The sequence below is a fragment of the Musca autumnalis genome, unplaced genomic scaffold (assembly GCF_047663935.1).
Source record: "Musca autumnalis isolate F117 unplaced genomic scaffold, ASM4766393v1 scaffold_2, whole genome shotgun sequence".
Taxonomy (NCBI): Eukaryota; Metazoa; Arthropoda; class Insecta; order Diptera; family Muscidae; genus Musca; species Musca autumnalis.
In genome coordinates, this window is record NW_027411755.1 from 72,738,308 (window position 1) to 72,755,368 (window position 17,061).

Consider the following 17,061-nt stretch of genomic DNA (forward strand, 5'->3'; position numbering starts at 1 on the left):
ACCTTCCCCACAATTTTTTTTTTAAAAAAATCTGAAATCAAAGATATTTTTGAACGTATTGTTTAAAAATTGCTTGCAATACTATGGTAATAATTGTCTTGATCCTGGATGGAAGTGGAATATCGCGGTCAGCTCAATTTTTCAAAATTGTATAATTATAGATAATATACTTACTTTTAGTAAGCGTAAGCGTTTTAGTAAGGATGTTTACCAATACATGGACACATAGAAATAAAAACATAAAATCAAGGTTTTGCTTTTGAAGGCTAATATTTTTCATTTTATTTCTTTATCATTAATAACAATTAAATTTGCAAATAAATATTAAATATTTGTTGTGATGGTGTACGTAACCAGTTAAATATATATACATGATATAGAGATTTTTTTTGTATGTGATACATTTACACTTTCTTAATTATTCTTGTTTCCTTATAGAACAAAACAACATATTTACAATAATAAAGATATTTTAATAAAAACTTAATTAACAAAACTAAACTTCTGTAAACAAATATGCATTTTCAAAAAATTATTTTTTGTTGAATTTTTTAATAGAGTCCATTAATAATGAAATCGTTCAGTTGTAATTTAAAATCCAATTGAGGTGTTTGTTTCGAACTAAGTCTACTTTCATTGTTTGTTAATATCTTAATGGAAAACGTTTAAATTTTTGTCTGAAAAGATAGTAAAAAAAGTAAGTATGAAAATTACTCTGAGGATATATTATTGTTCCAATTCTATTTTAATTGACCAAAATAATTCTTAAATTAAATACTACTGATTGTCACCTTATCTTCCGATTCCACTTTGGTTATATCATCATCCTTCGTTTGTGTATTACGAACACCGGTACTGCGACCCCATCGTAAACGCATTGGTGCTGGCTTACGTATAGCACGTTCAAATTCATCCTTATAATTTTCTATCGATGTAGAATCGTCATTGTCATTGGTTAAATTGGCTTTTTGGAATTGCCTTAAAGTCAACAATAAATTTCTCAATTTCTGGACATGCATCAGATAATTAAAGAAATCATCATCGCCGTTATTTGATCCGTTAACATCTTCATTTTCCATTTCATTAGCAGCAGTATCAGCAAACAAATCGGTTTGATATGGTAGACTACGACCAAACCTCAAACGTTGTGGTTTTCGGACAACTCGTTCATAATAGTTATCAAAAATTTCATTGTAGTTATCACTGGTGCTGCTCCCATCAACGTTTTGGCGTGCATTCATCATTATATCAAAGGGGCTATGTAGAGGTATAGTGGGATCACTACGTCTACCGAAACGTAAACGTAATGATGGGGATCTTATTGGTTTTTTATTAACATCACCAAACCAACGTTTTGCAATTAGCTTCGTTATCATCTCAGGATCACTACGCCGACCAAAACGTAATCTCGGTGAAGGTGATCGTTGAGCCTTACTTTGCACTTGATAATTGGGAAAGGCAATGGGTCCAATATATTCTTGGTGCAAGAGATTGTCAGGGGTATAATTTATTTGTATTTTACCTTCTCCATCCCTCACCATATCTGCTGAAATTACACTGTGGGTCAATGGCAATAAAAATGTCCCGAAAGAAAGTTTATACAGCAGTTGACTTTGGAAATACATTTTAACAATTTTCTGGGATCTGAAAGTAAGAAAGAAAATAAATTTAAGGAATATTTTACGAATTTGATCAAAGCTTGGTTTGGTCTTATAGGCGTTGATATTTTAAAGAATTTTGTCTAAACTAGGTTTGGCTTTATAGGCGAAGATTTTTGAAGAATTTTTTTACTTCCGGCCCATAACCTATCCATCTTCTTCTTTTTCCTATATGCGCTCTTATTTATATATATCGTATTTATACCCTACACCCTACCCTAAGTTTGTTTTCGAAATATTCATGTAACACCGCGAAATATTCGTCGGAGACGCCCAATGTGGTATACAAATCTTCATATCTCGACGAGATAAAACGATTTTGAGATGTATACCACATTGGGGGTCTATGACGAATATTTCGCGGTGTTACATGAATTTTTCTCAAAACAAACTCATAATACCCTTTCCACATAGTGGTGTAGGATATAAATAGGGTTGCTGGGTTTAGCAATATCAACTATAACACCTTCCAACTACGACAGCTACGCGTTCTTTAACCTAACCTAAGTCAAAAGAAAATATTAACAAGTATGCAATTTACAAGTCCTCTCTCCATCAATACGCTTTTGTTTTTATCCCTGCTTTTATCTTCTAATTATGTAATCTTCATTGTTAAGTGAAAAAGTAGTCGCAATTCTAGGCATTGTGTGTGTCATTTAATAAATGCTGTCAGACGAGATGTATGTATGTAAGAATAGCCTGATACAGAGGGTATGGGGTATTAGATTGTCCCTACAATAATGTAATTCTATGTGGTGTTATTTTAACAATGTTTATTTAGAGTAGAAAATGTGTTGAATGTGTTTTAACAACAACACTTGGTGTTGAAAGAAAGGGGAGGGTTGGAGGAAATGCTACTGCTGCAACAACTCACACAGGCGCCTCAAAGGCTGAATGCAAATACTTCTTGTTTAAATGCAGAGAATTTTGTGCTTCCACTGATGTTCGATGACGGGAGAGATGTATGATGCTTCACTGATGATGATGACGGAATGTCATAATTTGTAATGCAAATGCATGATGATACTACAAGAATGTAGTAAAACATTCTTCCGAGGAATATGATAATACAAGACATTTTAACATATTTTTATTATTTTTTACTAAAGACATGGATACAGTTATAAGATACAATCAGGACATTCATGAATAAAAAAAATCATAAGGATATCGAAAAACAGCCGCAGACAATTAAGCGATCTAGGAAAGCCATCAATCACAACAAAGGTGTACAATGAAAGACAAGACGCGAACGTCTGATCTCTTTGAGTGCTTGCTGATTTTTATTGAATAAAATTATACTTATTAACTACTTATAAAAATGTAACTTAACCTAAACGCAGACATACAATGTTTCTTATTATGCTTCGTTTAAATGTGCATGCTACCTAATGAGCGCATCTATATCATTGTATGTGGGCTTTATCACATCATTTATTATCAGAGCACACACACATAGATTTACGATGGCTTGAAATTTCTCATACATATCGCTCATTTACTCAAAGAGTGACACATTTCAAAAAATCCAGATTCGAGAAAAACGCGTTTTAAGTTGGCGATTCAAATCTGACTTCCCAAATTAAAAATATTATTACACACAAAATAGAATAACCATTTGGACCATATTTTGCAAACAGCTAGCCGGATATCAGTGCTAAATTTTTGTGCATGATCAAGCATGATTTGAAGTGTTTTAGTGCTTCATAAACTCTAAAATCGGTTTTGGTGAATTATGCCAAACTCGTAGTAAATGAGCTGTAACTCGATGAGTTATAGGGATATCAGCATGAAAATTTGACAAGATAAAGGAGATAAAGGAGAAGTCGTAGAAAAAATGATTAGCATTGCCGTCTGCGCAAGCGCATAAGAACACTGAATTGTAAACATATGATTTTTATGGCTACTGGAAGTGACAATATGAAATAATTATTTTTAATTATTTGATTTTCCCAGTTCCTAAACCTCACCCAAATATATGTACAACTTTATTTGTACAATAGGGTTGTAGACTACCCAACTGACTTACTGAATTGCTTAATGAAATCACTACTGTATAATAGAGCAGGCCCTGTCGGATATGTTTAATTAGGGTATTACAATTTGTAGTAGATGAAGTAATGGATGGCTCAGTTTATAGTATGTAACTATTATGTAATTTTCTGTTAAAACAAAGCTAATAATGTGTCATATATGTATATATAAATACACAATTTCTGACAGATGACCATGAATTAGCCTTTCAGGAATTAAATGTACATAAGTCATGTCACAAGAAATGTTTAACCGCATACCAATTTTTTTCAAACTCCATTATTTTCCGTCATATACAAAATATGAAGTGTTGAAGTTTTTTCATATTTTGTTTCATGTGTTTGGAGTAAATTTAAATTTTTTACAAGAAATGTGGATGTCCTGAAGGTGCTGCCATATCCTCTTGTGGTAAATATTCTCCAAAATGTGGATGGCTTCTGGGTAAAATCTACGACTCTGGTAGACAGAACGCTTCCAAAAATCAATTTGTTATACCCACTGCCTTTAGGCTAGAAAGGGCATATACACGTTAATACGACTAAAAATGTGCCTCATCGAAATAACGGTTTTAGACCCCAAGTATGTATGGAAGATATTCGTTTCTGACAATTTGTAGTCGATTTAGCCATGTCAGTCCGTCTGTCTGGCTGGCTGGTGCACACAATAACTCGTGCACGGATCAGCCGATTCGAATATTATCGAATATCGTAATATTTTGTCCAAACTTAGTTTTAGTTCGAAGATGGGCCACATCGGTTAACTCCTTGGGTACCTCACCCGCAAAAGTTCTAAATTTTTCTGTAAAATGGTGTGAACGATTACTCTCGAAGGGAGCAATCGATTTGGTCCATTACTCCTTCCAGATATATATCGGGCTCGAACACGCAGAGAAAAAATATTTTTCGCTTTTGTTGGAACAAAAATATATGTTTTGGTTCCAAAAATGTATTTGTTTTGTTCAAACATTGTAATCCAAATCCAAAAATACCATCTTTTGTTCCAAACATAGAAAACAAAAACAACTTTCGAATTTCCGCAATATTGTTAAAATCGTTAACAATACCGATTGTTATGGCTATCATAATCTAATTTTGTTTACAAAAAGTATTGTCAATACAGAAAACCAGCCCAGAAATTTTTGATTTGAGTGCATATACTTCTCATATACATTTTTCGCATAACTTGGATATAAATGTCGCGTATAATATTGCAATCATTGATGAACACAATACATGGTTTGCTGCATTGGCTGACAACAAAGACAAACAAAAAGCGCAAGAACCCACCACAACATAAGGAATAATTAAACACGATAACAAACATGAAAAGGAAAGAAGAATGAAACAAAACAGAAACAAATAAAAACAAGAGTCTCGCAAGTACATACACACAAAAACAAAGGTAAAGGCAGCATGTCATACAAACACACCACAACTCACCAAAATTGTTTTTTCAACACGGCATCGAATAGCGAGAGAAGAGAAACAAATTTTCGAAGAAAAGAGAGAAATATTGTTCAGTTGACACAAACTATTTTTGGATTTACAATACTACATGAGGAATCCAACAATATGTTAACAATACATATTTTGCTCTTGAAATATTGTTGGATCAAACATATTTTTTTCTCTGCGTGAATACGGACTATATCGGTACACTTCTCGGGTACCTCCCACACAAAATTCGGATAAAGTGAATTTTAAGAGCTCCTCTGCGATCCTTTTGATTTTTTTTTAGTAAATTGTCCTTGCGGCTCCCTTTACGACGGTACAATTTTTTCTTGTGCAAGTCCATACTTCCTGAGGTATTGGCCTAAAAGCTCAAAGAAACTCTGACGGCACCAACCAAATTGGCAAATCCGCAAGATAATTCTCGCAGGCAGTTTCTGATTGGTACAGACTTTGCACATCGTATTATTTCATCCAGTCATGTATCAGGTTAGAATATGGACTACATCTGTGCACTCCTTCGTTTACCTCCCACACAAAATTCGGAAAAAGTAAAGTTTAAGAACTCCTCTCGCATCGTTTTGATGAGATAATGGCCCAAAAGCTGCAAAACCCTGCCAGCACACACTAAAATGGCTATTGTACAAAATAACTATAAAACTTTTTCAAAACTTAGTTTAACGTAATTTAATATTTTGAGTACTTTATGAAGAAGTTTGGTTACTAAAAATGTTTGGCATATGTCAATGATTTGGTATAGCCCCACATTACGGTACCTACAGATTTTAAAACAAACTCATGTTACAAAATCAATATTTTTTACATACGGCATAATTATTGTGTTTGGTTCCGTTTGGTTGTTTTTTTTTTTTGTCAGTGCCTAAGGCTATATCTCCGTCATCACAGCTGACTGATACTTTCTTATATTGTTATTATTGAGTAAATATGCATCGATATTCTACAGCAAACTTTATGTATACCCAAGTTCTTAAGGGTACAATAGGTATTATTTTCTCTGTTTATAAGTAATTGGGTTTTCATTAAAATCTATATTTAAAGACATTCTTCAGACAACAATTTAAATATTGAAATATAAACGAATACATAGAACAAGGAAAAAACGAATGAATATAAAACTACATTTCAAACTTTTTTGTTTTATTAAGTAAGTTATTATCTTATTATTTGTAAAGTAAGTCAGCTTAATCTCATATTTGTTGTTTTCAAATTTAAAAACAACACGATTTTGTACAGTGGTTGTAGTTAAAATTGACTTACTTTCGGGAATGGCAAAAAAGACTAGTTCAGTTCTCTCAGTTCTTTGTATTGTTGAAGCAAAGAACTCTTCCCCAATTTTATGACGACTCGAGCTCAAGAATAAATGTGACAGATGAATTCGTTTAAATGCGAATTCAATGAATTCAATCGTAGCCGGAGGTGCAATAAAACGCGCATTTTTACCCAGAATTCTCTGTAGACATGTTTTATACCCATATCGAATACTAAATATCAAATTTCAGTTATCTCGGTAAGATAATTTGGCTAAAACCATCAAAATGCCGAAATTCGGGAGGTACGTTCTATGGGGGCTATCGTTCACAGTGCATTTGTTTTGTACCGACAACGAAGACTAAATACAAACATTTTTGATATCATTTCGGTTAGATAATGTGGATAAAAACTTCCAAACACAAAAAATTGATATATACCTTCTATGGGGGCTATATCAAAACTTGAACCCATATTCCCAACAAACACTGTATACCGAATTTTACCCATTTCTGTAGGATAATACTGCTAAAACTTTGAAAATACCGAAAATCGGACGGTACCATTTTATGGGGACTATATCAAAACATAGACCTATACCTAAAGTTCTTTGCTGGAATTCTGTATATTTCCACTGAAGACTGCATACCGAACTTTACTCATTCCTAGGATAAAGCCGCTAAAATCTTAAAAATACAAAAATGGGGCGGTACCCTTCTTTGGGGGCTAAATCAAAACGTAAAACTTCACTTACATATTTCTTGGAAAATTGAAGTAGCCCATATTTAGACTTCGGGGCTACTACAATTTTCAGCCATGTCGGTTGGATAATGAAACAAAAATCGTATAATCACCGATAATCGGGCGGTACAGTTCCATGGTGACTATATGAAAACGTGGATCGATATAGTCCATTTTCAATACCAATATATAAACTTCTGCTCCAAATGATAAGTCTCAATCTTAAATATTGGGAGCTGTATCTTGATTTCAACAGACAGATGGACGGATAGAAGAACATCTCTATATTATTATTATTATTATTATTATTATTATTATTATTATTATTATTATTATTATTATTATTATTATTATTATTATTATTATTATTATTATTATTATTATTATTATTATTATTATTATTATTATTATTATTATTATTATTATTATTATTATTATTATTATTATTATTATTATTATTATTATTATTATTATTATTATTATTATTATTATTATTATTATTATTATTATTATTATTATTATTATTATTATTATTATTATTATTATTATTATTATTATTATTATTATTATTATTATTATTATTATTATTATTATTATTATTATTATTATTATTATTATTATTATTATTATTATTATTATTATTATTATTATTATTATTATTATTATTATTATTATTATTATTATTATTATTATTATTATTATTATTATTATTATTATTATTATTATTATTATTATTATTATTATTATTATTATTATTATTATTATTATTATTATTATTATTATTATTATTATTATTATTATTATTATTATTATTATTATTATTATTATTATTATTATTATTATTATTATTATTATTATTATTATTATTATTATTATTATTATTATTATTATTATTATTATTATTATTATTATTATTATTATTATTATTATTATTATTATTATTATTATTATTATTATTATTATTATTATTATTATTATTATTATTATTATTATTATTATTATTATTATTATTATTATTATTATTATTATTATTATTATTATTATTATTATTATTATTATTATTATTATTATTATTATTATTATTATTATTATTATTATTATTATTATTATTATTATTATTATTATTATTATTATTATTATTATTATTATTATTATTATTATTATTATTATTATTATTATTATTATTATTATTATTATTATTATTATTATTATTATTATTATTATTATTATTATTATTATTATTATTATTATTATTATTATTATTATTATTATTATTATTATTATTATTATTATTATTATTATTATTATTATTATTATTATTATTATTATTATTATTATTATTATTATTATTATTATTATTATTATTATTATTATTATTATTATTATTATTATTATTATTATTATTATTATTATTATTATTATTATTATTATTCTTTATTAGTCAATGGAATTCAATATCCTTACAGACTAAGATACAACAAATTTAATTAACAAATGTTTGAACTTATACAAAAGAAAATATATTATGAACTTAAGTATATATTATATAAAACTGATTTAAAAGATTCTTTAGATGTCAATATGTGATTGCGACTCTCTTTGCAGTTTTTCATTAATAGTATTCAAATTTAGGAATGTGCGTGTTAAAGGCCCATTTTGGGCATAATTAGTGCGGTGAAAAGCGACGTTAAATAAATTAACAATGCGTAAGCTTCTCGGAGGCACAAAAATTGGAACTAAAGATAACAAATCTGGAGAATCAATAGTATTACTGAGCAAATCAAATACAAAACAAGCAGACTGGATTTTTCTCCGACATTCCAAATTCTGAAGACCAAGTAACAAAACTCTTGATCTATATGTTGGCATGTCAGTAACGAACATTTTTTTAAGGGCGAACTTTGTAAAATTTTGATGAATTTTTTCAATACGATCTATATGAGTTCTACATTGGGGATCCCACACAATCGAAGCGTATTCAATTTTGGATCTGACGATAGCTGTATATATTGCTTTAATAGTATTTGGGTCAGAAAAATCAGCACACATTCGCTTAAGAAATGCTAAGACCTTGTAAGCCTGAGGAATAATGTGGTCTATATGAGGAATAAAAGAGAACGATGTATCAAAGATGACACCTAAGTCTCGAATTGTATTTAACTTATTAAGAATTGTGTTGCCTATTCTGAATGAAAGCATAATGGGATTATGGGATCTGTAGTAGGTAACATGAAAGCATTTGGAAAGATTTAGAGAAAGTCTATTTAAATCACACCACAGTGCTAATTAATTTAGATCTTGTTGCAAAGAGGAAGCATCTTGCAGACAATCAACTCTGGCAAACAATTTTAAATCATCTGCATATAATAAGAATTTTGAATTTGAGAAGCATGAAGAAATGTCATTAATGAACAAGTTAAAAAGAAGTGGCCCGAGGATGCTGCCCTGTGGCACACCGGATGTTTGGGAATAAGGCATGGATAGAAAATCACCAACTCTGACTTTACAAACTCTGTCACTTAAATACGATGAAATCCATTCAAGGAAGAATTTGTTATAATTCATAGGTTCTCCGATGCTTATTTTGATGTGTTGCAAACACATGTTATTTTGTTGGAGATTATTTTGGTGGAGGGTATAGAAAAATTCACCGGAAACCATTCTCACAGGACCTGCAATTGATGAATCTGTTAGACCACGAATATGCTATGGAGTATGGAACCTGAATGTAGAGTATTCAAAGCAACGTAGAAGCATTTCTCTTCTCTCAATTGATAAAAAAATTAAATTACTTGCATACACAATGATTGCCTACAATGTCAATTTAAAACGAATTTTAGGAAGATTTTTAACGCTTCTTATATATCTCTATCGTAAATCATACAAATATAGAGAATGTATTCACAATATTGATTTATTATGTTTATGGCTTTATTTTTATTTTCGAGTAATTTAATGAGGGGCTCGCTGTTGATTGGCAAGAACCTTTATGGGCTTTAATGCATGGATGGTCATTGAATTGAAATATCCAACTATAACTATGAAGATATGGAAAGATCGCAATGGGTATGCTATACATATAAGTCACAATCTTTAGAGGGGTCAATAATAAAATGGGAATTTACTAACATCCCCACCATGTGCCTACAACTTACATGTAGAAGAAGAATGATTCATCGTTTGCTTAAGAACATGTTTTTGCAGAGCTTTAACTCATGGGGTTTGCATGTATAAATCTACATGCATGCGCATACATATGCATACGTATATGGATTTGTGATGTGAGCTAGAATTTCTTATGTTTTATGAATGACTGTTCAAAAACGTTTTATTGTGGCAATACCACTTGACACTTGCAACACTCTCAACCCTTTTTTTCATTCAAGAATCGTTCCGGGCATTGAAGCTGTGTAAAGTCATTGTGTTGACTACAAAACTGCAATATTGACCTCATAAAAAATATAACAGAATATTCAATGCGGATATAAGAAACACTATAAAAACACACCACATATGTATTTATGTAGAAGTACAAAGGCACGGAAATAATTTATGATATAGAAACGGGTCAATGCTCTGCCACAATTGAGTAGTTAAAAGCAGTGAAATAAAACGATGTTACATTAGGATTTTTTTTTTCAAAAACTTCTCTACAAGACTTGCCATAAAACACGCAGTAGGTCCCATATCAATGAGCTAACAAGAATCGGCATGCACACATTTATATCGACGCCTCCAAACAATAGTATGCTAAGTCGACTTAGCATGTTTTCAAGTTCTTTACATTTTTACATTTTACGTCCTTTAACTTAAATTCTGTCAAATTTTGGTAATGATCGGTCAATCCGAACAGAAGTTATAAACAAATGTTTACTCAGAATAGTAGTGAAGGTCAAAGAAAACTGTAAACTTTGAGAGCTTCTCCTGCAAAACTCACTTTTCAGACTTAGCATACTATTATTTGGAGGTGTCGATATGATAGAAGTCTCCCGTGTCTCTTTGGGGATGTGTATGGGATCATATGTAGGTATGTGTTGGCTGCTAAAAATTTTAGACATGCGTCTATAGGCCCACGTTATGATATAACAGCACTGCCCGATTTCAGGTATTTTTAGCTACATATTGTGACTAAATTAGCTATAATCTGGTAGTTGGTATTCCCAATCGTCTATAGGCCCATGTTATGATATAACAGCACTGCCCGATTTCAGGTATTTTTAGCTACATATTGTGACTAAATTAGCTATAATCTGGTAGTTGGTATTCCCAATCGTCAAAAATTTACACATATAAAATTGTGGAACTATGATATATCCCATATATAAAGGTACCGTCCCATTGCAATTTTAGTTTAGAGAACCTCATGGTGGAGGGTATAAAAAGTTTGGCCTGGTTGAACTTTTTTCTTTTTAAAGGTGGGATGAACATCAATTTACTAATTTTTAGATCCTAGAAAGTATAAATGTTTTACACTGGTATAAAGGAAAAAATATATTGACAAATTTTAAAAAATTAAGAATAATAGTAATTTTTCTCACCCCACTACCAAAGAGGACTACATTTTTGTAATTAGTCGAAGTTTAATACAAAAAAATAAGAAAATCGAAGACTGCAATCATTGATAAAAATTGGTTTTTAATATTGAATCGCGAAAATTGCACCCAAGCCCACAGTGCATTTTTTTCTATTTTTTATTAGGTAGCTAATAAAAAATAAACAAGTAAAAAGTCGTTAAGTTCGGCCGGGCCGAACTTTTTATACCCTCATACATACATGGAATAATTAGTGTCCTTTCACAATTTTAGGTGGAAAAAATTTTCGACCATGGATAGATACACCAATTGTCTTAATTATCAAATCTAATCTAAACAAGTTAAAAAGTATCAGTCGGCTTTGCCGACAGAGATATACCCTCAGCCTGTGCAAATTGAAACATTTTTTTCACAAAAAAAAAAAACTTATGTATTTAGGGGGTTTCAAAATTTTGGTCGTATGAACCGACAAAAATGTTGATTTGGATTAAAGTTAAAAAAATTTGCGGAAAAGGTACTTAAAGGAATGGACCGACATAGACCATGGGGGTGCCATAGGGGGTTCTTACACCCTTCGGACTGTTTTCTCAAGAAGTATGGACTTGCCCCTGAAACAACTTTTACCATCGTAATTGAGGCAGCGAATATAAGTTGCTTTAACAAAAATCAAAGTGATTTAATAGCAGGTCTTAAAGTGAACTTATCCAAAATTTTGTGTGGGAGGTACGGGATGGAGTGGATATTTGTCCACTCCATATTCGAACCTGATCTATATCTGGTAGATATTATGAGAATGTGTAAAGTATGGACCAAATCGGTCACTCCCATCAAGAGTTATCGTGCCCACAATTTTTCCGAATATTTTTGAACTTTTGTGGGGTAGGTACCTGAAGCAGTGGACCGATATGGCTTATCTACGAACTTAAACTAAGTTTGGAAACAATATTACGAAGGCCAAATTTTGGCCGGAATCGGCATTTCCGTTCGAGAATTATCTTGCGCTTCCACCCATAAACATGGTGTCATAGGGTTTGTTTTTAAACTTTCAGGCTATTTTTTCAGGAAATATGGACTTGCCCCTGAGGAAACTTGAACCTTCGTATAGGGGACAGTGAATACAAAATGTTACAACAAAAACCAAGGCGATTCGAGAGCAGGTCCTAAACTGAACTTTTCCGAAATTTTGTGTGGGAGGTACTCGAAGGAGTTTACCGATTGAGTCCATATTGGAACCTCACCTAAGCCTGGTAGAAATTTCATAATGTGCAATGTATGGACCAAATCGGTTACTTCCTTCAAGAGTTATTGCACGCACAAATTTTCCGAACATTTTCGAACTTTTGTGGGGGAGGTACCGGAAGGAGTGGACCGATATAATCCATCTTTGAACTTGAACTAAGTTTGGACAAAATATTACCAAAGCCAAATTTTGGACCGAATCGGCAGATCCGTTCCAACCACTACACACGGTGTCATAGGGTTTTTTGTAACTTTCAGGCTATTTTCTGAGGAAGTATGGACTTGCCCCTAATGAAACTTACAGCGTCGTATAGAGGACAGCAAATACAACTTGAGTAAACAAAAATCAAAGCAATTCGAGACCAGGTCCTAAACTGAACTTTTCCGAAATTTTGTGTGGGAGGTACCCGAAGGAGTGGACCTATATGGCCCATCTTCGAACTTAAATCGAATCTGGACAAAATATTTCGATACCCAAAATTTGAACCGAATCGATTGATCCGTTCGAGAGTTATCGTGCGCACCAGCCAGCCAGACAGACAGACGGACAGACAGACGGACGGACATTGCTAGATCTACTCAAAATTGTCTGAAACGGATATCGTACAAACATACTTGGGGTCTAAAACCATTATTTCGATGAGGCACATTTTTGGTCGTATCAAAGTGTAAATACCCTCTTTAGCCTAAAGGCTGAGGGTATAAAAATGTGTTCAGCCAGGTGAAAGGTACCACCTACGAGACTATATCAAAGTGTCAACCTATCTTTATAATTTTTGGTAGAAAAGTTTTGTAACTGCAGAGAACCTTAAAAGTCAAATTAAATTGAGGGTAGTTCCATCAAACAATGTAGACCCTCAAAATGCCGAAAATCGGGAGGTACCGTTATATAGGAGCTATACGAAAATATGGACCTATGTTGACGAATTTTAGTGAAGAAATTTCGTGATCACTGAAAATTCAAATGTCAAATTATAGCTAGTTCGATTAAAAATTGTTGTTAAAATTCTCAAAATACCGAAAATCTGGAGGTATCGTTATATGGGGGCTTTACCAAACCATGGACTTATGTTGACGATGTTTGGTGGAGAAGTTTGAGAACCTCAAATGTCAATTTACAGGTAGTTCGGGTGAAAATTGTAGCTAAAATTCTCAAAATACCGAAAATCGGGAGGTACCCTTATATGGGGGCTATACCAAAACATGGACCTATGCCCATATCCTTTGGAATATAAGTTTGTTGATCACTAGGAACCTTAAATGTCAAATTATAACTAATTCGGTTTGAAAATGTGACTAAACACTTCAAAATACCTCAAATCGGGAGGTACCCTTATAAGAAGGCTATACCAAAACGTGGACCGATATAGCCGATCATCGAACTTGACCTGCCTGCAAACAAAAGACGCATTTTCCCAAAATTTCAGCGTCCTATCTCCATTTTTGTGGATGCTAGAGTGATTACCAAAGACGGACGGACGGAAGGACGGACATGCAATTTTACGCTGATCAAGAATATATATACTTTATAGCGTAGCAAATGATTATTTCAATGCGTTACAAACGGAAAAACAAACTTAATGTACCCTCCATACTATGGTGAAGGGTATAAAAAAATAGTTTTTCTATTTAGACCATTGTTAAAGAAATTATGAGTATTTCTTTGAATATAGCTTATAGAGAATTCGACTTTATCAATATGGAATAATACCAAACTGTGCTATTTTTATTATATTTGTTAAAGCAAAGATAAGAATAAAATAAAATTAGGAATTAGTGAATTTACATCTTCAAAAAATTGAGATCTTTCAGTACAAGCTCCTCTTGTATTCGGTAAACTTGTTATTTATCTTCTTATATTTATTTATTTATTTATTTATTTATTTATATAATTTACCTTATATAAATATAAGATAAATTGGGAGAATAGCATTAGCAACTTAGGCCATCAGCTAATAATCTTCTTATATGCTCAGATAATATTGCTTGTATTTGTTTATTGGTAAAAAGTTTACCATTTACACATTAAAAGTGTTAAATAAATCAAAATATTGTTTTCTAGATTATCTTTAAACCAATTAGACTCTCGACTACATTTAATTGGAAAATAGATTTACACTATCTTTGTATTGACAGTTTAAATGGATTATTTATTTCAATGAATATTAATCAAAAACATATATTGATTTGCTCTTACATAGAGAACTATTTGTTTTATCTTTAGCAAGCTTTGTAACTCATAAATCCCATAATACGTGTATTACGTTAACTATGTAAATCAAGGCAAAGAATATTCATCAATTGATTATAACCAATATAACAATTTCCTAAATAAAATCCAACAAGCTTGTCATCATTAAAGGAATAAACAAAAATAGATGAGATAAGTCCAACCCCGAGGAACATAGCCCTATACAATTAACAATGGGTGCCACAAATCAATTGCCTACCTTAGGGAGTTCAACAAAATGAATGGATGAATGAAATGTAGTAGTAGCCCACACAGTACAATAAAAGTTATTCACTCATGGTCGGTGATTGAAGTGAGAGATAAGTAGCGCTCTGTTTGTAAGCTACTAACGATGTGTGTTCATACAAATCACGAAAAACAATCAGTAGAATTTTGTTTATAAAGTTTTGCCTATTGTTAGGCGGCATGTTAATTTTAACAAGTGGATATAAATTAGTTTTATATTGTGCATAATGTAAGGCAAAGATTTGGAAGAACTTGACATTTTTTTTAATTTTCAAATAGACAAAACTATGAGAGTAGTAGGTTATTTAAGTAGTAGGTTATTTCTCTTGGTTGTCACTTTTGACCTACCTCTGTTTGGGGGATTTTCTTGAATTTTTCACACAATATTATTACCGCTACCGGAACTTATTTTGCAAATAGACAATGTTTTACTATTTCTGAATTTGTTGTCTACATTGTGTGACCGCTAGGGCTTATCAACTGTGATTTTTCCTGTTGCGGTTGTTGTTATTTGTGTGTCAGACATTTGATAAGATAGATATGGTAAATTTCAAATTTCCCTTATAATTCCATAGAAAAAAAAATTAAAATTTTTTTTGGCGAGCACATCCGCCATTTTTGGTACATGGGTTACGAAAAAAATTGTGGTTTCAAATCTGTTCGCGTTCACAAAATTGGATGCTGCACTCAAAAATTATGGGGGGTTTTACTCTCTTATAAAGAAAAAATATTTAAAAATTCCTATTGTGTTGTAAAAAGAACATGTATATATGAATCGTTAACGGTATTTGATATCTATCCCTAGATGCTAAAATAGTTGCTAAATTTATTTTTATTTTCGCGGAAAATCCAAAAATTGTAGAAATCTTGGAGTAAATTTTATTTATTCTTACTTGGAGTCCATAAAAATATCTAAAAGAATAATTTAAAAATACGTACAGAATCTAGAGAACGCGTAGAAAAATGTGAGACCAAAATTATAAAGATCGCGTTTAAAACTTGCATATTACAGCAACAACAAAGAACGGAAACTTACTGTTGGAAATTATTTCAAAAACATATTTTTTGGTTAAATACGAAAAATTAAAAAAAAATGTTGGGAGTTATTCTATTATTTCGCTAGAACCATGTTGCCCAAGGGGTATTCTTCAATTCTTTCTTTGAGCTCAGGTCTGAATTTTCCCTGTTTTGACCAGGAATCAAGAAAAAAACACAAAAAAACTTGCTAACTTCAACACATTTTACCCATTTTTTTATATTACCACCAACACAGCTTCAATACAAATTATTTGTTATGGTCCATATTATGAGATCGTAGCTAAAACACTTCAGTATATATAAATGTATTCATATTTTATAAAATATATTAACAGTTCGCGAATTATTTAATGGTGAACCTCAACTTCAACGATTGTAAAACTTTTTTGAATATTACCATATGTATATCGGAAAAAAATATTATGGGATTTTTTGTATGTGTTGTGACAGAGAAGCTAGATTGGCCTCTTCACTGGAAATGTAGCTCCTTCTGAATAGCATTTACTGATGTGCAGCCTATTCACTTTTATGTTGAAAAAGCGTCGGACGCAGATTGTTTCTGCCTCGGAGCAAACGGCTTTTAGGAGTTATTTGAGAAAGAATCAAAATTTGGCAACGAAACCTAC

The 17,061-nt window shown here is 31.3% G+C and overlaps 1 protein-coding gene across 5 annotated transcripts in view; it reads right to left on the reverse strand.

The window, feature by feature from the left end:
• Positions 1-251: 251 nt before the first annotated feature.
• Positions 252-17,061, reverse strand: part of LOC141394087 (short neuropeptide F-like) — a 198,213-nt gene continuing 181,403 nt past the window's right edge. For 3 of the 5 annotated variants that reach the window (XM_073967932.1, XM_073967933.1, XM_073967934.1), the window contains 2 exons: positions 792-1,644; positions 252-677 (listed from right to left, as the gene is read on the reverse strand). In XM_073967932.1, coding sequence (XP_073824033.1) covers positions 666-677; positions 792-1,625 — 846 coding nt within the window. In that variant the 5' untranslated portion in view covers positions 1,626-1,644 and the 3' untranslated portion in view covers positions 252-665. Of the gene's footprint in view, positions 1,645-17,061 lie in introns of all 5 variants that reach the window. The other 2 variants (XM_073967931.1, XM_073967930.1) reach the window with 1 other exon arrangement.